The sequence below is a fragment of the Oreochromis aureus genome, linkage group 20 (assembly GCF_013358895.1).
Source record: "Oreochromis aureus strain Israel breed Guangdong linkage group 20, ZZ_aureus, whole genome shotgun sequence".
In the NCBI taxonomy this organism is placed as follows: Eukaryota; Metazoa; Chordata; class Actinopteri; order Cichliformes; family Cichlidae; genus Oreochromis; species Oreochromis aureus.
In genome coordinates this window covers 34,790,919-34,814,074 of record NC_052961.1, presented here as the reverse complement: position 1 = coordinate 34,814,074, position 23,156 = coordinate 34,790,919, and the positions used below count along the sequence as shown (strand labels likewise).

General features: G+C 42.2%; 1 protein-coding gene across 1 annotated transcript in view; it reads right to left on the bottom strand.

Moving 5' to 3' along the window:
- skia (v-ski avian sarcoma viral oncogene homolog a) overlaps positions 1-23,156 on the bottom strand; it is an 88,781-nt gene that overhangs the window by 8,718 nt on the left and 56,907 nt on the right. The window contains exon 2 of the mRNA XM_031747931.2: positions 16,333-16,449. Within this exon, the coding sequence (XP_031603791.1) occupies positions 16,333-16,449 (117 nt within the window). The remainder of the gene's footprint in view (positions 1-16,332; positions 16,450-23,156) is intronic.

Genomic DNA, 23,156 nt, shown 5'->3' with positions numbered 1-23,156 from the left:
AAAATAAACTACACCTAAACTCGGTTTATATCTGACCCAAATAGAGTGCAGGTCATAACTTCTTACCTGAAATTCAGTTCACCTCACGCCCTGCCTTCGCTTTCCCTGATCCACGATTGACCTCCGCGTTAGCAAACACCGGTCGATCGGCGGTAGCCTCACCGCCTTTTATGTCTCGTCGCGGCATGTCCTTTCTGTCACACACCGTGGATAGCTGCCCTCTGTTGTAGCTCCACCACCAAACAACTCAGTTATTTTTTCCACATCGACCAGCATCATCGCCCATATAAACGAAAAATAAGTCCAGCTAAGACACAGACCCTTGCCGAGCGATCGGGCGATTAAACAAATTTTAGCCACCTCACTATCAGCCAAGCCTGGGTGGTTTTTTTCACGAAGGCGCTTAGCTAGCTAAGCTAGCGGCGCTAGCTAGCTAGCCGGCTATCAGCAACACTTAAGAGAATTGTCGCTAATATGGGATGTCTTGATAAAACGAGCAGATATTTGAAGTTTACACACCTACATTCTCGCCTGAAAATATCTTAAAAGTGTATTTTGTGACCTAGAAACACGAATAAAAGACATATAAAAAACGAAGTGGTGTCCGCCATTGTTTGACTCGGTAGAGACATGCTATGAATTGTGGGATATGTAGTTTTCACCAAGCATGGCACCCTTTAGGCCGTACTACTCCCGGTATACCACTAGAGAGAGCCAACACACCACAAATGAAGTCTGTTTCTATGGTGCCAAAAGCAGAATCTTTCTCAGGAGCCTAGAAATTGGCCTAAATTTGCACTAAAATCTAAATATTTCAAAAACTATAAAAGTTATAAACACCAAAAGTCACACCATACTAGCCCAGCTCCAGCCGCACAAAATGATGTAACATATGTACCCCTATTGTCAAAACTGTTTGGCAGAGGAGCTGGGAAAATTTTCACTAAAATATTAATATTTAAAAACTATAATAGTCATAAACACCAAAAGTCATAGCACACCATTCCAGATCCAGCCGCACAAAATGAGGTAACATATATGAAGCTTTTCTCAAAACTGCGGGGCGTGATACGTGCCGAAATTTAGGCGGAAGATGGAGAATAATAATAACTAGAAAGGGAAAATTTCAGAAGAAATTTTATGTGTGCCTATGCCGCTGGTAATCAGTGTAGTTTGCCATTCATACAGCTACAGAGAGCAAAACTCAGCAGAGCAGCCATTCTCCACCATGAACTATGGTAAAACAAACACCGCCGCGCCTCACAGATGACAGCTTACAGTTTTGGGTAAAGATGAAGTTACTTCAGACAGCGCCGATTTGCAGACGCCAGCACACAGGTTCATGAGCAGAAGTCCCATTGTACCACGGCAGATCCGACAATGTTTGCATGAACACGCTTTGAAGCATTACGTTATGGACAACTTTTCACACATGGTTGGTGTAACCAAACAGCCGGCTGTAGCTTTTCAACTCACAGCCCGACACACACCCAAAAACAGCCGAGAGAGCACAGACTACGCCCGAGAGGCGTGATTGCAGGTGCCGCTCAGGTGGGTCCACCTCCCTGCAGCGGCACTGCAGACCACGCCCGCCACACACATGAAACACGTAAAATAAATATTTATGCACTTTTGCATTCACTTTTTGTTTTTTTGTTATTTTTACACAGTGTTCTGAATGATGAACAATGGTCTACAGCCAATCTTGTGTATTATTATACAAACTTTGGTTGTAAGATTCAGATAACTATTTAATAAAAGCTAAATATTTTATATGAGAGTAAGAAAGAAAAGTATATCTTTGTGTCCACCTTTCTCTGTTAATGCCCTACCTGGCCCCTGGCAAAAGCTTTGCTAGATCCGCCCCTGCACAGTTACCAGCTGTCAGCTACACAAAAAAAGGAGCTTGGTGTATATTTGTCTGTCAGAAACAGTTCATAACTTCCTTCAACTCATTCATGTCACCTAAGGGTAAACCTGTTTCTCCATCACCTGTTCAGCTCTGATGATTCAGTAAGGACATCTGGTTTGGAACAGCCGCTTTTACAGCTGTGGCTGCAGCAAACATCAGCTGATACTAGAAATTAAAAGGAAATGAATTCTAACAACAGCTGATCAAGCTTAAACATGCTGCTGTTGTTTAGCGCGATAAACAAACAAGAGAGAAAAGCCGATCATTGATCAGTTTCATGACTGAAGTTTCAACAGGCGAGAGAATGACAGGGAGGCTGTCATAAAGTTCAACATCGGTAACATCGGTAACTTACGCAAGACACAGCTGTATATAAACTCCCTCGTGCTAGCTAGCACGCAGTACGAGTTATTGTAAGTGATTGAAAAAGTCAGCACAACGAAAATAAACTACACCTAAACTCGGTTTATATCTGACCCAAATAGAGTGCAGGTCATAACTTCTTACCTGAAATTCAGTTCACCTCACGCTCCTGCCTTCGCTTTCCTGATCCACGATTGACCTCCGTTAGCAAACACCGGTCGATCGGCGGTAGCCTCACCGCCTTTTATGTCTCGTTCGCGGCATGTCCTTTCTGTCATACACCGTGGATAGCTGCCCTCTGTTGTAGCTCCACCACCAAACAACTCAGTTATTTTTTCCACATCGACATCAGCTGATACTAGAAATTAGAAGCAAATGAATTCTAACAACAGCTGATCAAGCTTAAACGCAGCTGTTGTTTAGGCGATAAACAAACAAGAGCGAAAAGCCGATCATTGATCAGTTTCATGATTGAAGTTGCAACAGGCAGAGAATGACAGGGAGGCTTCAGAACGACAGAATAAATCGTAATATTTTCTCTGAATGTGGCACGATTCCGTTTTGTACGGCAACTCTACTGAACGAACCCTTATGAATAAAATAAAGTCCAACGTCAGTAACTTAGCGCCAAGACACAGCTGTATACAAACTCCCCGTCGTGCTAGCTAGCACGCAGTACGATTGTAAAAAGTCAGCACAATGAAAACAAACTACACCTAAACTCGGTTTATATCTGACCCAAATAGAGTGCAGGTCATAACTTACCTGAAATTCAGTTCACCTCACGCCCTGCCTTCGCTTTCCTGATCCACGATTGACCTCGCGCTAGCAAACACCGGTCGATCGGGCGGTCGCGGCATGTCCTTTCTGTCATACACCGTGGATAGCTGCCCACTGTTGTAGCTCCGCGTTATAGCACCACCAAACAACTCAGTTATTTTTTCCACATCCAGCTGTAACTCCGATTCTGTGCGAGCATTTGCGAGAGACCGGGAGGTGAAACGACAGAGAGAGTCCCTCGCTATCCATTTGCAGCCAAGCGCGGCAGCTAGCTAGGTAGCCAGCTAGCTGTCAGGCAGGACCAACGTCGCCAGAGCACTGTCGCTAAATATGGGATGTCTTGATAAAACAAGCAGATATTTGAAGTTTACACACCTACATTCTCGCCTGAAAATATCTTAAAAGTTTATTTTGTGACCTAGAAACACGAATAAAAGACATATAAAACGTAAGTGGTGGCCGCCATTGTTCACTCTGTAGAGGCGTGCATATGAATTGTGGGATATGGAGTTTTCAACACAAGGATAAATCTTTTCGGCTGTACTACTCCCGGTATACCACTAGAGAGAGCCAAGACACCACAAATGAAGTCTGTTATTTGGCGCCAAAAGATGAATTGGCCTAAATTTGTACTAAAATATTAATATTTAAAAACTATAAAAGTCATAAACACCAAAAGTCACAACATAATAGTCCAGCTCCAGCCGCACAAAATGATCTAACATATGTAATCCTAATGTCAAAACTGTTTGGCAGAGGAGCGCTGGAAAATTTTCACTAAAATATTAATATTTAAAAACTATAAAATTCATAAACACCAAAAGTCATAGCACACCATTCCAGATCCGCCGCACAAAATGAGGTAACATATATGAAGCTTGTCTCAAAACTGCGGGGCGTGATACGTGCCGAAATTTAGGCGGAAGATGGAGAATAATAAGAAGAAGAAGAAGAATAAATCCGACGAATAGTAATATGTGTGCCTCTTGGCATAGGCACACATAATAATAAATCCGACGAATAGTAATATGTGTGCCTCTTGGCATAGGCACACATAATAATAACTAGAAAGCGAAAATTTCTGAAGAAATTTTATGTGTGCCTATGCCGCTGCTAATCTGTGTAGTTTGCCATTCTTACGGCTGCTTAGGGCAAAACTCAGAAGAGCAGCCATTCTCCACCATGAAATATGGTAAAAACAAACACCGCTCACACTTCACAGATGACAGCTTACAGTTTTGTGTAAAGATGAAGTTGCTTTGTACAGCCCCGATTTGCAGACGCTGTGCACAGAGGTTCATGAGCAGAAGTCCCCATTGTACCACGGCAGACCCGACAATGTTTGCACGAACACGCTTTGAAGCATTACGTTATGGACCACTTTTCACACATGGTTGGTGTACCCACACAACCGGCTGTAGCTTTTCAACTTACAGCCCGACACACACCCTAAAACAGCCGAGAGAGCACAGACAACGCCGAGAGGCGTGATTGCAGATGCCGCTCAGGTGGGTCCACCTCCCCTGCAGCGGCACTGCAGACCACGCCCCGCCACACACATCAAACACGTAAAATAAATATTTATGCACTTTTGCATTCACTTTTTGTCTTTTGTTATTTTTACACAGTGTTCTGAATGATGAACAATGGTCTACAGCCAATCTTGTGTATTATTATACAAACTTTGGTTGTAAGATTCAGATAACTATTTAATAAAAGCTAAATATTTTATATGAGAGTAAGAAAGAAAAGTATATCTTTGTGTCCACCTTTCTCTGTTAATGCCCTACCTGGCCCCCTGGCAAAAGCTTTGCTAGATCCGCCCCTGCACAGTTACCAGCTGTCAGCTACACAAAAAAAGGAGCTTGCTGTTTACAGAGAGTGCAGAATTATTAGGCAAATGAGTATTTTGTCCACATCATCCTCTTCATGCATGTTGTCTTACTCCAAGCTGTATAGGCTCGAAAGCCTACTACCAATTAAGCATATAGGTGATGTGCATCTCTGTAATGAGAAGGGGTGTGGTCTAATGACATCAACACCCTATATCAGGTGTGCATAACTATTAGGCAACTTCCTTTCCTTTGGCAAAATGGGTCAAAAGAAGGACTTGACAGGCTCAGAAAAGTCAAAAATAGTGAGATATCTTGCAGAGGGATGCAGCAGTCTTAAAATTGCAAAGCTTCTGAAGCATGATCATCGAACAATCAAGCGTTTCATTCAAAATAGTCAACAGGGTCGCAAGAAGCGTGTGGAAAAACCAAGGCGCAAAATAACTGCCCATGAACTGAGAAAAGTCAAGCGTGCAGCTGCCAAGATGCCACTTGCCACTCAGTTTGGCCATATTTCAGAGCTGCAGCATCACTGGAGTGCCCAAAAGCACAAGGTGTGCAATACTCAGAGACATGGCCAAGGTAAGAAAGGCTGAAAGACGACCACCACTGAACAAGACACACAAGCTGAAACGTCAAGACTGGGCCAAGAAATATCTCAAGACTGATTTTTCTAAGGTTTTATGGACTGATGAAATGAGAGTGAGTCTTGATGGGCCAGATGGATGGGCCCGTGGCCGGATTGGTAAAGGGCAGAGAGCCTCAGTCCGACTCAGACGCCAGCAAGGTGGAGGTGGAGTACTGGTTTGGGCTGGTATCATCAAAGATGAGCTTGTGGGGCCTTTTCGGGTTGAGGATGGAGTCAAGCTCAACTCCCAGTCCTACTGCCAGTTTCTGGAAGACACCTTCTTCAAGCAGTGGTACAGGAAGAAGTCTGCATCCTTCAAGAAAAACATGATTTTCATGCAGGACAATGCTCCATCACACGCGTCCAAGTACTCCACAGCGTGGCTGGCAAGAAAGGGTATAAAAGAAGAAAAAACTAATGACATGGCCTCATTGTTCACCTGATCTGAACCCCATTGAGAACCTGTGGTCCATCATCAAATGTGAGATTTACAAGGAGGGAAAACAGTACACCTCTCTGAACAGTGTCTGGGAGGCTGTGGTTGCTGCTGCACACAATGTTGATGGTGAACAGATCAAAACACTGACAGAATCCATGGATGGCAGGCTTTTGAGTGTCCTTGCAAAGAAAGGTGGCTATATTGGTCGCTGATTTGTTTTTGAATGTCAGAAATGTATATTTGTGAATGTGGAGATGTTATATTGGTTTCACTGGTAAAAATAAATAATTGAAATGGGTATATATTAGTTTTTTGTTAAGTTGCCTAATAATTATGCACAGTAATAGTCACCTGCACACACAGATATCCCCCTAAAATAGCTAAAACTAAAAACAAACTAAAAACTACTTCCAAAAACATTCAGCTTTGATATTAATGAGTTTTTTGGGTTCATTGAGAACATGGTTGTTGTTCAGTAATAAAATTATTCCTCAAAAATACAACTTGCCTAATAATTCTGCACTCCCTGTATTTGTCTCTCAAAACAGTTCATAACTTCCTTTTTTCAGCTGTGGCTCCAGAAAACATCAGCTGATACTAGAAATTAAAATCAAATGAATTCTAACAACAGCTGATCAAGCTTAAACGTGCTGCTGTTCTTTTAGCGATAAACAAGAGCGAAAAGCCGATCGTTGATCAGTTTCATGAGTGAAGTTGCAACTGGCGAGAGAATGACAGGGGAGGCTTCGTAACGACAGAATAAATCGTAATGTTTTCTCTGAATGTGGGACGATTCCGTTTGTACGGCAACTCTCACGAACCAACCCTTATGAATAAAATAAAGTTCAACATCAGTAACTTAGCGCAAGACACAGCTGTCGCAAGTTAGCTAGCACACAGCACGATTGTAAAAGGTCAGCACAACGAAAATAAACTACACCTAAACTCTGTTTATATCTGACCCAAATAGAGTGCAGTTCATAACTTCTTACCTGAAATTCAGTTCACCCCTCAGCTCCTGCCTTCGCTTTCCCTGATCCACGATTGACCTCCAGGTTAGCAACCACCTTCGCTTTCCCTGATCCACGATTGACCTCCAGGTTAGCAACCACCTTCGCTTTCCCTGATCCACGATTGACCTCCAGGTTAGCAACCACCGGTCGATCGGGCGGTCGCCGCCCCGCCTCGTATGTGTGTTCGCGGCATGTCCTTTCTGTCACACACCGTGGATAGCTGCCCTCTGTTGTAGCTCCGCCAGCTCCACCACCAAACAACTCAGTTATTTTTTCCACATCGACCAGCATCATCTGCCCATATAAGCGAAAAATAAGTCCAGCTAAAACACAGACTTGGCGAGCCATCGGTGTTGCAACAAATTTTAGCAGCGTCACTATAAGCCAAGGCTGGGTGCTTTGAGGGTCGCTAGCAGCGCTTAGCTAGCTATGCTAGCGGCGCTAGCTAGCCGGCTGGCTATCAGCAACACATAAGACAACTGTTGCTAATATGGGATGTCTTGATAAAACGAGCAGATATTTGAAGTTTACACACCTATATTCTCACCTGAAAATGTCTTAAAAGTTTAGTTTGTGACCTAGAAACACGAATAAAAGACATATAAAACGAAGTGGTGGCCGCCATTGTTTGACTCGGTAGAGGCCTCTGTAGAGGCGCATATGAATTGTGGGATATGGAGTTTTGGGCCAAGGATAGATCTTTTCGCCTGTACTACTCCGGGTATACCACTAGAGAGAGCCAAGACACCACAAATGAAGTCTGTTTCTATGGCGCCAAAAGTAGAATCTTTCTAAATTTGCACTAAAATATTAATATTTAAAAACTATAAAAGTCATGAACACCAAAAGTCGCACCATACTAGTCCAGCTCCAGCCGCACAAAATGATCTAACATATGTAACCCTATTGTCAAAACTGTTCGGCAGAGGAGCTGGAAAATTTTCACTAAAATATTAATATTTCAAAAACTATAATAGTCATAAACACCAAAAGTCATAGCACACCATTCCAGATCCAGCCGCACAAAATGAGGTAACATATATGAAGCTTGTCTCAAAACTGCGGGCGAGTTTCGCTGCAAAATTTCAGGCGGAAACTGGAGAATAATAATAACTAGAAAAATTTGCATTCCTGCATAAAATGCTGTGTGGATGCCTTAACGCTGAAGCTGTCTGCTGAAAAGCTGAAAAGATGAAAAGTTGCAAAAGTTGTATGGTGGTGAAGAAACTGAAAATTCCGCTGAAAACAAGTGAAGAAGGAGAGATTTTGCTTAAAAGTGGTGAAAAGCAAAAATTCTACTGCAAAGGGGTAAAGACAGCGAAATTTTGCTAAAAAGTGGTGAAAGAAACCCTCCTATGTTGCCATGAGCAGGATTCGAACCCGCCCTCCTGGTCTCAAGGCAGCTACTCATCTCACTGAGCCAAACTCATTCTCCCAATGAAGAGGTGGAGAGACTGACACTTTTGCTGAAATGAGCAGAAGCTGCTGAGAATTGTGCTGATAAGAGGAGAAAAGGCTGAAAATTTTGCAGAAAAGAGGTGAATCAGCAGAATTTCTGCAGAAAAGAGGTAAAGAAGCAGAAAGTTGCACTGAAAAGAGATGAATCAGCAGAATTTCTGCTCAAAAGTGTTTTTTCTGAAAACAGCTGAGATTTGTGCTAATAAGAGGTGAAAAGGCTTGAAAATTTTGCAGAAGAGGTGAATAGCAGAATTTTCAGCAGAATTCTCGCCGAAAAGATGTTTTTGCTGAAAATACCTGAAAAGCAGGGACTTGTGCTGAAAAGTGGTGAAAAAAAATACTGCCGTGAGCAGAATTTGAAACTTGCCTCCTGGTCTCAAGGAAGCCACTCATCTCACTGAGCCAAACTCACTCTTGCAAAGAAGAGGTGGAGAGACTCATAATTCTGCTGAAATGAGCAGAAGCTGCTCAAACTTCTGCAGAAAAGAGGTGAATCAGCAGAATTTCTGCTGAAAAGAGGTAAAACAACCTGTTTCTGCTCAAATTCACCAATCAGAGGTACTGCCTCTGTCTGCTTCATCAGGTGGGTACTTGTATGTATTTCTGCCATGGAGCATTAACAAGAATCTGAGGTCCATATTAGAAAAGCTGCTAAAATCATAAAACGTGCGCTGAAAAGAGATGAATCAGCAGAGTTTCTGCTGAAAAGAGTTGTTTTTTTCTGAATACAGCCAAAAGGCTGGAATTTGTGCTGAAAAGGGTGAAAAAAATGAAAATTTTGCTGAAAAGGGGTGAAGAAGCTAAAGTATACCAAATCAAAGTATTTGTGCCAAAACATAGTGTTTCTGCCATATTGTGGTACTACTACATTACAACATGAATACGGATTAAAGATGAAAGAAACTGGCAACAAATTCCTCCACTACAAACCAGTCTGATACCACTTCTTTGCAGTGTTCACATTTACTAAGGCACTATCCAAAAGGCGCCACAAGAGGGCACTCCAACACAACAGATGACCTATGTACACTGATGCACTTAGTAACAGTCAGCCTCCTTGAATTGGCAGAAATACTGTGATTTAGTAGTAATACTATAACATAACAGATATACTGTGATGTTGCAGACAGACATAGTATGTTTTTGCACTACTCATTTGTAGTGAAAGAAATTAGCAATATAAATTAGAGGTCTGTGATAGTGTATAAATTTGTAGGGAAAAAATGTTGACCAAGGTGGGATTGAACGACGACCTTTGAACTGCAGAGACGTGTCATTACTTACTCTGCTGAAATTAGCAGAAGCTGCTGAGAATTGTGCTGATAAGAGGTGAAAAGGCTGAAAATTTTGCAGAAAAGAGGTGAATCAGCAGAATTTCTGCAGAAAAGAGGCAAAGGAGCAGAAACTTGCGCTGAAAAGAGATGAATCAGCAGAGTTTCTCCTTAAAAGTTTTTTTTCTGAAAACAGCCCCAAAAATGGAATTTGTGCTGAAAAGGGGTGAAAAAAATGAAAATTTTGCTGAAAAGGGGTGAAGAAGCTAAAGTATACCAAATCAAAGTATTTGTGCCAAAACATAGTGTTTCTGCCATATTGTGGTATTTGTGCCACAAAAGTTACTACATTACAACATGAATACGGATTAAAGATGAAAGAAACTGGCAACAAATTCCTCCACTACAAACCAGTCTGATACCACTTCTTTGCAGTGTTCACGTTTACTAAGGCACTACCCAAAAGGCGCCACAAGAGGGCACTCCAACACAAGAGATGAGGTGAATGAGCAGAACTTCTGCAGAAAAGAGGCAGAACAAAAGAGAAAACTGAAAACAGCTTTTGCCATGACCGGGATTTGAACCTGGCCCTTCTGGTCTCAAGGTAGCTGCTCATCTCACTGAACCAAACTCATTCTCACAAAAGCAAGAGATGGAGCAACTGACAATTTTGCTAAATGAGCAGAAGCTGCTGAGAACTGTGCTGAGAAGAAGTGAAAAGGCTGAAAATTTTGCAGAAAAGAGGTGAATCAGCAGAATTTCTGCAGAAAAGAGGTAAAGAAGCAATAAGTTGCGCTGAAAAGAGATGAATCAGCAGAATTTCTGCTCAAAAGAGTTTTTTTTTTCTGAAAACAGCTGAGATTTGTGCTGATAAGAGGTGAAAAGGCTGAACATTTTGCAGAAAAGAGGTGAATCAGCAGAATTTCTGCAGAAAAGAGCTAAAGAAGCAATAAGTTGCGCTGAAAAGAGATGAATCAGCAGAGTTTCTGCTCAAAAGAGTTTTGTTTTTCTGAAAACAGCCAAAAAGCTGGAATTTGTGCTGAAAAGGGGTGAAAAAATTTTGCCTACAGGGTGAAGAAGCTAAAGTATACCAAATCAAAGTATTTGTGCCAAAACATAGTGTTTCTGCCATATTGTGGTACTACTACATTACAACATGAATACGGATTAAAGATGAAAGAAACTGGCAACAAATTCCTCCACTACAAACCAGTCTGATACCACTTCTTTGCAGTGTTCACGCGTTTACTAAGGCACTACCCAAAAGGCGCCACAAGAGGGCACTCCAACACAAGAGATGACCTATGTACACTGATGCACTTAGTAACAGTCAGCCTCCTACTTAGCCATTACGTAATACAGCGATATTACAGTGTACAAATTCACATAAATTTGCAGGGGAAAAAACAAAGCAGGAACAAGCCCAAAACAATAAAATAACTGGGCTGCCATATTATTGCTAACTAGCGACACGCTAAAGGTAACTAAAACCAATACCAACCAATGTTTTTGCAGAAACACTGTAATTTCACTCAAATACTATGAAATAGCAGTAATACTATGATTTGGCAGAAATACTATGTCTTTGCAGAAACACTGTAATTTCACTCAAATAATATGAAATAGCAGTAATACTATGATTTGGCAGAAATACTATGTTTCAGTACAAATACTATGACAAAGCAGAAATACTATGACTTAGAAGTAATACTATAACAAAAGGATTCCTCAAAATACTATGAAATTGCAGTAATTCTATGATTTGGCAGAAATACTGTACTGTGACAAATACAATGCTTTGGTACAAATACTATATTTTGATTTCAATACTATGATTTGGCACGAGTAGTATGATTTAGTACAAATACTACTTAATTGGCAGAAATACTGTGACTTAGTAGTAATACTATAACATAACAGATATACTATGATTTTGCAGACAGTCTATGTTTTTGCACAACTAGCACAATATGGCAGAAATACTATGATTTGGCACAAGTACTATGATTTAGTACAAATACTCTTATTGGCACAAATACTATGTTTCAGTACAAATACTACGATTTGGCAATAATACTGGGTTTTAGCACAACTACTGAGATTTGGGTGAAATACCATGATTTAGAAGAAATACTATGACTTCGTACAAATACAATGTTTTGGTTCAAATAATATGATTTGCAAAAATACTATGATTTGGCACAAGTACCATGATTTAGTACAAATACTACAGTTTCGCTCAAATACTATGAAATTGCAGTGATACTATGATTTTGAAGGAATACTATGATTTGGTAGAAATACTATGCCTTAGTAGTAATACTATAACATAGCAGATATAATGTGATTTTGCAGACATAGTATGTTTTTTGCACAAATACTACGATTTCGCTCAAATACTATGGAATTGCAGTAATACTATGATTTGGAATACTATGATTTGATAGGAATACTATGCCTTAGTAGTAATACTATAACATAACAGATATACTATGATTTTGCAGAAATTCTATGTTTTTGCACAAATACTACAATTTGGCAGAAATACTATGTTTGGGCAGTAATACTATGATTTGCTATAAATACTATGATTTGGCACATATACTATAATCAGCAGATATACTATAACATAACAGAAATTCTACGACTTAGTAGTAACACTATAATATAACAGAAATTTTAACTGGACACAAATAACATGATTTGCCCCAAAACCATGATTTGGCAAAAAATACCATGATTTGGCACAAATACGATGATATTGCAGAAATACTATGATTGGGTACAAATACTATGATTTGGCACAAGTACTATGAATAAGTACAAATACTATGATTTGGCAGAAATACTATGACTTAGCAGAAATACTATGTTTTAACATAAATAATATCTTTTGACAGAAATTTCTACTAAAGGTACTATTTCTGCTTTTTAGCAGAAATACTGTAATTTTGCATAAACACTATGATTTGGGATAAATACTATGATTTGGCAGATATACTATATTCAGCAAATATACTATAACATAACAGACATTCCTCCACTTAGTAGTAATCTCATAACATAAAATAAATATTATGGTTCTGCCCCAAAACCATGATTTGGCACAAATACCATGATTTGTCAAAAATACTATGATTTAGCAGAAATACTATGATTGAGCAGAAGTACTAAGATGTAGTAGAAGTACTTTGATTTAGCACAAATACTATTATGGAGGAGTAATACTTTAACATGGGAGAAATATTGATACTCACACACACATACACAGAGAGCAAAGTGTACAGTGGCTGTTAAGAGTCTGTGCTTGGTATATCTAGGTCAGCTAAATTGGCTGCACCTGCTGTAATCAGCACTTACACACACAGACACAGAGAGAGGTATAAGTTTTCTGCAGTGCATTTCTCACATTCAGGATTCCCCTTGAACAAATGGCCATAATTTCCTAACCGTAGGAGCTAGAACGGTCATTCTGACACCGTTTTGTTCAGAAGAGATGGGGAATCTGCAGGTCTTCATAATTCAGAGATAAAATATAAATTATTGAAGATATATGACTTGTAACACACTGTAACTGAGTAGAGGCAAAGCAAAACTGCCTTGACTTGCCCTCAAACAACGTTTTGTAACTCTAAATCTATATGGAGCATCAAAATCATTCTTTCACCGTAAGAAACAGCAGGCTTTGGTGAACAGTCATGGAAATTTTCAGGTCTCTGTTGAAATCCATCAAAAGATATGACGAGAGAAAAAGTGCCTCATTTCCAGAGTTTGAAATCTGAAGAGATCTGAGCAAGGCACTAATTTCCTACCCTCAAACAAGTGTAACTCATCTCAAAACGGTAATAGGTGGGAAAAAAATTTTGAATTGTGAGCATCAGGGATGTCTGAAGATATATGGGCACAAGCCTCATGTCTCAACTTTGTTTCGTTAAGGAGATATGACGATTTGAAAATGCCTCTCATTAGAGAATTCCAGCGCTGATTTTGAAGAAACTCTCCATTGAGTTTCTATGGAGAGTTTTGAGACTTTATGTTACTCTGAGGAGATTTGCAAAAAATCTATAAGTCCCACAACAATGATGGTGACATTTTCTGAAAGCCAGCAAAAATACCTACGTTTTGATGTATAATTTGTGGGGGTTGAGTGGAAATTGAGCGAGTAGCAAGAAGTCGTTCAGACATGAAGAGAAAATTCAGAAAGGACGAGTGCACACTCTGAGTTAATTGCATAGCAACCATAACAACGCATGTATTTTCTGAAAATCCCAATTTTGCAACTGAAAACTTAAAGAGGTATAAAATTAAAACGGTAGAAGATCTGAAAAAGCTGAATCACACAGCAATAGCCCAATAGTCTGAGAACATTTTAAAGTTTGAATGGAGTTTCTAGGTGAAAGTATGACAAAGTAGTTAAGTTTCAAAAACAAGCAAGTTTTAGCAGAATTTCTGAAGATTTCCATTCATTTCAATGGGACAAATTAAAGGAAAAAAGTGTAATATTTTAAAAAGTATAACAGTAGTAAACACCAAAAGTCATAGCAAACATTAGCAGAAAGAGCAGAACAGTATAGAGTTTGAACGGAGAAAATCGGCTGAAAACTGAGGCAGTAGTTAAACGGCAAAAAACGTACGGAAGCAACTTGAAGAATAATAATAAAGAAGAAAGAGAAACAGGATCTCAATAGTGTGGAAGCCCTTTTAGGGCATCCACACAATAAATCCGACGAATAGTAATATGTGTGCCTCTTGGCATAGGCACACATAATAATAATAAGAATAATAAATCCGACGAATAGTAATATGTGTGCCTCTTGGCATAGGCACACATAATAATAAGAATAATAAATCTGACAAATAGTAATATGTGTGCCTCTTGGCATAGGCACACATAATAAGAAAGTGTTCCCTGTTGTGATCATGTTCACTCCTGCTCACAGTCACAGGTCCACTGCTAGAACAAGAGCAGGAGCCCACTTACACTATGAGCCTTCTCTGGCTGTGGGTGAGGACGATGGTTTTTGGTGGTATTTTATATGATTTTTTTCTTACTACTATTGGTTTTCTATAATAATGGACTCTGATATGTTGGGGAAGAGAAAGAAAAGACAAACACACAAAGAAAATGAGTAGCAGTGTTGACAGGTTTGTTTTTATGGTGCAGCGTCTCCTCTTTCACAGCTGTCGCTCTCGCTGCCATCTGAGAATCTCCATGAACCTCAAACACTGTGGAAACTCCTCTGAGGTCAAACCTCCAAACTGGGAGGTGAAATTACACCAGTGGACTGTTCAGCAGTCATTACAGCAGGTTGGCACACGCCACCGCGGTTAAACAACAATGACAAAGTGCCTGTTTGGGTTATATATGTATAATTTGTTTTTTGAAGAACTCTATTATGTGATTACATTTCTGAGGATTACTTGACCAGATTTTGTTTACTTCTGAAAAATCATAACTTTATTGGGACTAATTAACTTGCTTTAATGTGTTACAGCCGCATATTACTGTAAATGTTTGTTTGGCGTCTATTTTAGCACAAGGTTAACACTTCCAGTGTTTCATTTTGACATAATGTAAATATGAAAGATGGATATTAGACAGATGTCACTGGTATCAGAACATTTCCTTCCTATTCTTATGGTGAAAGCTGCTGTTTATTCTGGGTATAACGAGTAGACACACTGGACATGGGTCAGCACGTGGCCTCCATTGGCACTGCATGCCAAATCTAAAGATAGTGCTGTGCAAATATATTTGCCTTCCTGATTTCACATGTTTTTGCATATTTGTCACAGTTACATGTTTCACATCATCACACAAATCTCAGTAGTAGAAAAAGATGACTACAATACAACATTTTTACTTTTGAGTTGATTCATTAAGAGAAAAACGGCTATCCAACCCTGAACTCTCAGTTCTGTCTTTAGATTGTGGCTCACAAAGCCATGTGTGAGGCTCCACAGTGAGAGCCTGCATCCACACATGTGGAAAACTTGGAAGAGTGCTGAATCTTCCCGGGAGAGGAAAGAGCACATCATCGACTCACAAAAGAAAGGGGAACAATATCTGCACAAGTGCAGGCCTAATTTGCCTCAGTTAAGGTTGCATTCATGATTCAACAATAAGAAAGAGACCTGTGGAAAACTGTCACCAGTGGGAGCGCTGCGAGGCTAACCCACACCTGACCGCAAAGAATAAAAAGGCCAGTTTCAGGTGAACCTCAAGCACACTGAAGTCATGCAGCAGCACAGTATTCCACAAGACTCCAGCAAGTGTGAAAGGCTCTCAAAATAAATGAATGAATAAAGTGTGGAGTTTGAAGTCAAAGAGCACACTTCACTCTGAATTTAAACTTCATACTCGAAAACTGTCCCATGTGGCTGAATTAAAGCACTTCAGTTACTGCAAACATTTGAGGTTTCAGGGATCAATACTTTGTCACATAGACCAGGACGTTTGGAGAGCAGAATGAAAACTGGACTTTGTCTCCACTCTGGTTATGTGTCTGATATAAAAATGAGTTTGATGATCTGAAACACAGACAAATGACAAATCTGCAAAAGAAAGGAAACTACTATGTCGTGCATCATGGTCACCAACCATGATACACGACGACCTCCTGATTTGACACTGACCTTATTGGGAGTGGACAGGGACTGCAGCCAGTCGTGCTGCTTCTCTCTGTCGGCCAGCGGAGTTTGTGATGAGAGGTCTTCATGTTTAGACTTTTTCACCGGGATGGGATCGGACACCTGAGAACAGAAGAAGGTGGGTTTAAAGGATCAGTCAGACTGTACTGACGTCTGCATCACTCCGGTGTCGGTGAACTGAGCAGCCTGTACTGGGGAGAGCCAGCAGGGGTCTCCGACGGCTGAAGTTTAATGTAGGTGTGCCGTTTACTCTTAGTGTGTCGTTCTATTTCTGGCAAAGTTCACACACACCTCACAGTCTGCTGTACGTGTCACAGAGTAACCACTGTGAGGGCATGAGCTCAAAGGCAGCCAAGACAGGGTGTGTGTGTGTGTGCCATCCATACACACACACACACATACACTCTCATACCAACGAGTGTGTGTGTGTGTGTGTGCCATCGATATACTCGCACAGACAGACAAGCAGGGGTTTGTTTCTTTTCCTCCCCGTTATGCTGACTTTGTGGCTATGACCTCAGCCTCTCTAGGCTGTGACTGTCACTAGTAGCCACACACACACACACACACACACACACACACACACACACACACACACACACACACAGTGATTACAGTGACTGAACAGATTGCATTCAGCTGTGTTACACTTTTTAAATATGATAAGACTGTTTTAATTCTAGAGTATCTGCAGCAGCCACAGCTGGATGTGAGGTGGAAACAGCAAACCTGCAGTTCCTGTAGAGGGCGGCTCCAGGAGCCACAGACTGCCCAGCCCTGTGGCCCTGTGGCCCTGTGGCCCTGTGGCCTCGGGGTTCTAACACTCTGAGGTTGGTGAAACCTTTTTCATGACTTACCTACTGTCACACTAACGAGGCTTAAAGTAGGGGTCACGGACACTGTGTGCTCCACTTCATGGCTCTGCACAGGACATGGAGGAAACCTGTTGCATTCTTAGTGACTGCTGAACTCAGTCCTGCAGTTTGTTGAGGTCACGGCTTAGACTGGAGGTCACATGTAACGCAGGTTTGCCTCAGCTCTGTCAAACCATTAACATTCATGCATAGCTTAAATGTTTTGGAAGGCACCTAGAATCAAATATATGACTCTCAAAATCATTATCATCAGACACAGAGTCTCTCGCGCGCTGTGGTTTTCTCTGTGAGCACTTCTCTTGGGAATCAGCGATGTGTGCAGGAGTAGCACTATCTTTACACCATCTCACACACAGAGCAGCCCTGCGTGATGTCAACAGGTGGTCATTTGTAATGGGCTGGACGCTGCTTCTGTCGACTGTTGGCAGTGTGTCACGTCTGCCACATGTCTGTGTAATCAGAGCTGCTCTCGTAGGAAAGTGGCCAGACGATCAAATACCACTGAGGTCTGCCGATGTGACAGCTGGCCTCGATCTGCCTGACGTAAGACTTCATGACTTTCAATGACTTTCCATAGCAGCGTCACAGCATTGAACCAGCCTTCATTATCTGGTCTGCTGGTGTAAGGGAACCTTTATCTGAAGGCTCGGGTCTCAGAGGAACACAGCTGTGGTTCCTTTAAACGTGAAACCACGCTCAGCCTGTTTAAAGACGTCTTTTCTCTAAGTGTCTCAGAGGTACAGCAAGCACCAACGTAAAATCAGGTTTTGTGTTTCTCTTGTTTGTGAAGCTCTTTGATAGAGAACCTTAAACTATCTAACAAACAGAGAGCTACTCATCGCATCGTTACACTGACTGTTAATATAGCAACTGCAAATTTAATCATTTTTAATTTTAATTCAATCATTTTTAAAAATGGGTCCAAATAGCTTTTTTAAACTAGGCTTTGCTCTGGTTTAAAAAACAAATATATTCACACACATTTATCACCTTTTTACCGCCTTAGCACTTCAATCAGCACAACTATAGCTTCAATTTTGTCATTAATTCTAACTAATATTTTTATCTGCTGTCATTTACATTTGTAAACCTGTCCCTGCATGTGCTTCTATGGAGAGCATCGAGTAGGACCCCAGAACAGAGCTCCATGAGAACGCACAGCACGAGAAGGAGATACAAGCACCTGTGGCCAGGTGAAGGTAGTTCAAGTAGCAGAGATGAGCAAGTGTTGGACGTAGGCTGGGACTGATGTCATTCAATATGGCGCGAGTCAGCAAACATGTGGCGAAGCACCCTGAACCAGCCCTGACACTTTGTGTCCACTCATATATTTTTATACTTTGTTACCTTTCAAAAAAAGCTTCCACAGTGTACTGGAGTCCCACACTCACACAATAATAAAGACATTACCATTTTTCATAGAAAGTAAACAAACACACAAACCCCTTTATTAGCACACAAGAGTCTCGGTCGCTATGATTGCGGGTTATCAAGAGATCAAGACGTGTCCTAGATTTGACTGCAGCCGAGCGGGCCAGAGGCAAGCGGCTAGAGCCTGCAGCTGAGAGGGAGAGGGGGAGAGGGGGGGAGAGGGGGGGGGCAGACAGCTCTGGCTCTGGGCAAAGTCTCCGTGCCACGTGCCAGTCCTCGTCTCGTGGATTAACAGTTGCCAACGCCACAGTCTCCATACGGTCCCGGTAATCATGGGCACAAGAGAGCATCGAGGATAGGTGGGAGGAACGGGGTCAGCAAAGCTGGCAGCTGAGCCTGCGCGCTTCAGCGACGCAGAAATCTGAATGTCTCGTTGATTGAACAACGGGAGGCAAAGAGTCAGGCAGGAAATTCCTGTTTAAGGCATGTCAGTGGGACTGGTTCTCAGGGATCCAGTCCAAAAGTGAGCACTGGTGTAATCTCTACTACACCAACCCTAACCCTATGATTGTTTGATCTACCTGACATCATCCCGTCTTTACACGTGAGAGTAAACGTTATTGAAACGCTTGCGTGGGATGAATGACGAGTCTTCGAGCAAACACCGAGACCATGACCGAGATGTGAGCGACACTCATCTTGTTTATTGGAAACTTCACAGTCCTCTCCAGATAAGACGCTGCGCTCAATGGGGCTGCTGTAAGTCAGAGTTCAAAGACGTGCCAAAGTATGCAAGCGTGCACACACACTTGTGCACTTTGCAGCAAACCCACTCCCTTTATGATCCGGCGTGGATTCCACAGCAGACAGGATGTCACACTTTTCAGATAAGACTTTGTGATTAAGCAGGGCGTGTTAGACGTGTCGAAAGTGCACCGTCTATGTACTGCGTTCCAGTGCTTGTATTATCTAGGCGCAGGCCTTACTGCGATGTCGAGAGGGTGGCTGTGGCTCTTATTAAAAGTCAGATATTATTTTATTAGGAGAGGTGGTGTGGTGTAACAGGCCGGGATCTGTCAGATGCTCCTTCTTTACACACAGCGGTCAGGAATGTGCCTCGCACAAGAATCAAACAAACGATCGAGTCACGGAGGAGCATATGTTGAAAAAGGTCTGCCCGTAGCATGTGTCTGGCAGAGCGGTGGTGGGTGTGTATCTCTGTTAGGAGTGTTTGCGGCAGAGACAGGAAGGGTGGAGTGAAAACAGTCTTCTCAGTTTAAGACTGTCTGAAAATCCTCACAGTTTCACTTCCTGTGTCTGCAGGCCATCGCCGTTTGTCTCTATGAATAGAATCTTTCTGTCAGACTTTTGTGACATTTTTACACATATGTGGAGAAGAAAATCCTGAAAAGAGCATGACCACGAGGTTACCACCAAATCGCCCGCACCAGGAGCGCTGTGCAAAGACATTCAGGTTTTAAAAACTTACATAAGTCTTGCAAAGACAAAGGGGGAAGTGAAACTTTTAACAAGACTGACACTGCTACACTTTCACTGCGCTGACCTTTAAGCAGTGAAATAACATTTATACTTGTGAAGTTGGGCACAATCTGAGATGGAAAAGGAACACTAGAGCAAGATCCCAGTGTTGATGAAAGCTGTGCTTTCTTATTGTGTTGTACTCACAAACACACAGTTCACACACAGAATCAGTCTGACTACAGAAACATGCAATAATTCCCTGCATGCATTTCACAAAGTCTGCTCCGATACACCGATGAGACGAGCAACACTAGCTGATCCTGTCTGCTGAAAACCATGACTGAACACGGCGGACGCACACGCTCTTTCTTGACACCCCACTGTCACCACCACATTGTTTCCTTTGCTGCCACTCCCTCCTCTTGCTCGTCTTCCCCTGAACCTCCACCCACCTACCCAGCTCTTTTCGTCTATCTGTCTGAGAGCGTTTCCTGTGTCATAGATTACAGGATGTCCTCTACAAACAAGCTAGATTCCAGCTGCAGAGAAAAGCAAGCGAGCAAACAGAGCCTCACAGAACAAGACAGCTGGCTTCAACTAAACGGTCACATTAAAAAGAAAACGTCACTGAGGGCTTTTTGATGAAAAGCGTACGAAGGCCTCATACACAAACATTAGTGCAGGCATTAAAGTGTGCTGAATGTTGTGCGTTTCCTTGGAAAATCAATTTCCTTTTGTGATTTCTGTTTTGACTGTGTATCAGGTGGTCAGACCGCAGATGAATCAGAGGCAAACAGCTTGTACGAGTAAGGAACCAAAACAGGTCACCTAATCCAGAATCCACCACATGCCAGGCTGACATGAAAGAGGCAAATAACTCAGCTTCTCCTTCGCTCAGGAGCCGCACCCTGCCTGTGACCTGACTTTGGCCTCGCTGCATGTCTTGCTAAGGGGCCCGCTGCAGTGGAAAGGGAGGGGCTCTTCCTGAAGACAAAGCGGGAGCTTAGCTGCCTTTGTACATGAGAAGCCACAAAACCCAACATATGCTGGGGAAACAAACAGGTGTCAGACAACATGCTCCATTTTTGATGCAAACGAAAAAGGACGGACCCTGATGCTCTGGCTCTGGGATCACTTCATTGGCTCTGAGCCATAAAGTGAACAAACAAGCTTCATTAAGTGAGATATGTCCTGTGAAGGTGAACTCTGTCTGCCGACTCTCACAACCTGCCTAGTGTGTGTGTGTGTGTGTGTGTGTGTGTGTGTGTGTGGGCACACGCTGAGCTTCAGTTTTGGTTGGTAGTTCGTCCCACCATCACCTCCTTGGCCGACAGGTCACAGAGAACAATCGTGCCTCTGTCCTCTATGGAGTAAACAGCAAACACACTTTACATAATTACAGCACTGCATCAGATCACTCTTATTATTCAAGACTTCCCAGTGTGCTGAGGTGCAGTTTTGACTTCAACTAGTTTGCTGACTCCACTTGAAATGGCCTCATCTAATATTCACTTTGATGTGGTGCAAAGTCATTTCTCCTGCACTCAGCACATAAGTAACTGAGTTTTTCTTTTTTTTGGAAGTTTTGAGTTAGAAAGAACAAGTATTAAGTTGTTGAGTTCACTGGGTAACAGACCTCTACCAGCTGCACACAGAGAGGAGGCCCACGCACCCTGGATATAAACACAGATTAGGACAACTTGACACCAACGGCCGAGGACTCCCTCCTGTTACACTTCCATGAAGTCTGCTCGAGCCCACCACCGTGTGCAGTTGCTCCAATGTAAATTGGCAACAGTGCGGTCAAACCAGGCTAAACAGGACATCGGTGCAGATGGAGTTTGTAAAGTTTAATCCCCACCTCCATCCATCCATTCTCTTCCACTCATCAGGGTCACCTATCCCAGCTACCATGGGGCGGCACCCTGGACAGGTCGCCAGTCTGCCCCAGGGAGTGACCAATTAACCTGACCCCACTAACTGCATGCCTTTGGACTGTGGGAAGAAGAACCCATGCAGACGCCGTACAAAGGCCTCACCCAAGACGGCCTCACAGCCTTGTTGCTGTGAGGCAACAGTTGTGCAACATGTTGCCCTAATCCCCATCCAAGACATCATTTACCCCATCAGCTGCAAAATTTCTACACTCACCACTCCCAGTTACCCCGTGTTCCTGGAGCTTTGACCCAATGTTAGATCAGACGATTCTGTTTATTTGAACATTTGAACTGGAGATGTTTTTCCCAGGAAAGATGTGGCAGCAGGTCTGTGGTTGTTTTTAGGCCTTTTCCAGGAAGACTCCTGAGAGGCTAGTAGACAAAACAGAGGGCAAACTTTCCAGAGCCGGTCTAAAGTTCAAACACTTGTAGCAACTAACCAATACAACCCCTGTACAATACTGACAGGCCAAATATAATGGTTAAATTAAATCCCTCCCACATCCTTTGTAGACATGAACTATACTATTTCAGGAGTCTCAAAATCACCTGACCCTCCAAAGCGAAAGAGACGCCTCCGTCTCAAACAAACATCAGTAAAATTAAAACCACCAAGTCTTTTTAATAGGTCATAAAAACCTATAAACTGACAGATTTGTGACACCTCATGGAGGGCAAGCTTTCATTTAGAGCACCAAAACTGTCAGTTTCACATGACAAGACTGATAACTGTGAGAGGAAGCATAACGAGAGGGAGGACAACACACGTATTGTGTTGTATGCAGGCCTTTCCCACTGGTGCCCTGGAGGCCGTGCAGATCCACACAGACACACACGGTTTAGGAAGGGAGAGGGGTCTCCATTTCCTGTCGTCAAATTTGCTTTGGCAACTCTCTCCGTGGGAATGGTGAGAGACCAGCTCCACTCAGCCACACAGTGCTGCAGATTAGCTTTCCATCCTCTCAGTGGGGCCAAAACCCCCAAAACACAGAGAGAGAAAGAAAAACCAAGATGGAGATAGAAGAGAAAAGGTGGGGGTCAGGATAAGCACAGACATATGGGCATTTCCACAGCTGTGCTTTATTATTCTCTCCTTAGTTTTGCAGTTCAGAGGGAACTGCTAATGCTAATGTTAGCAGATGCA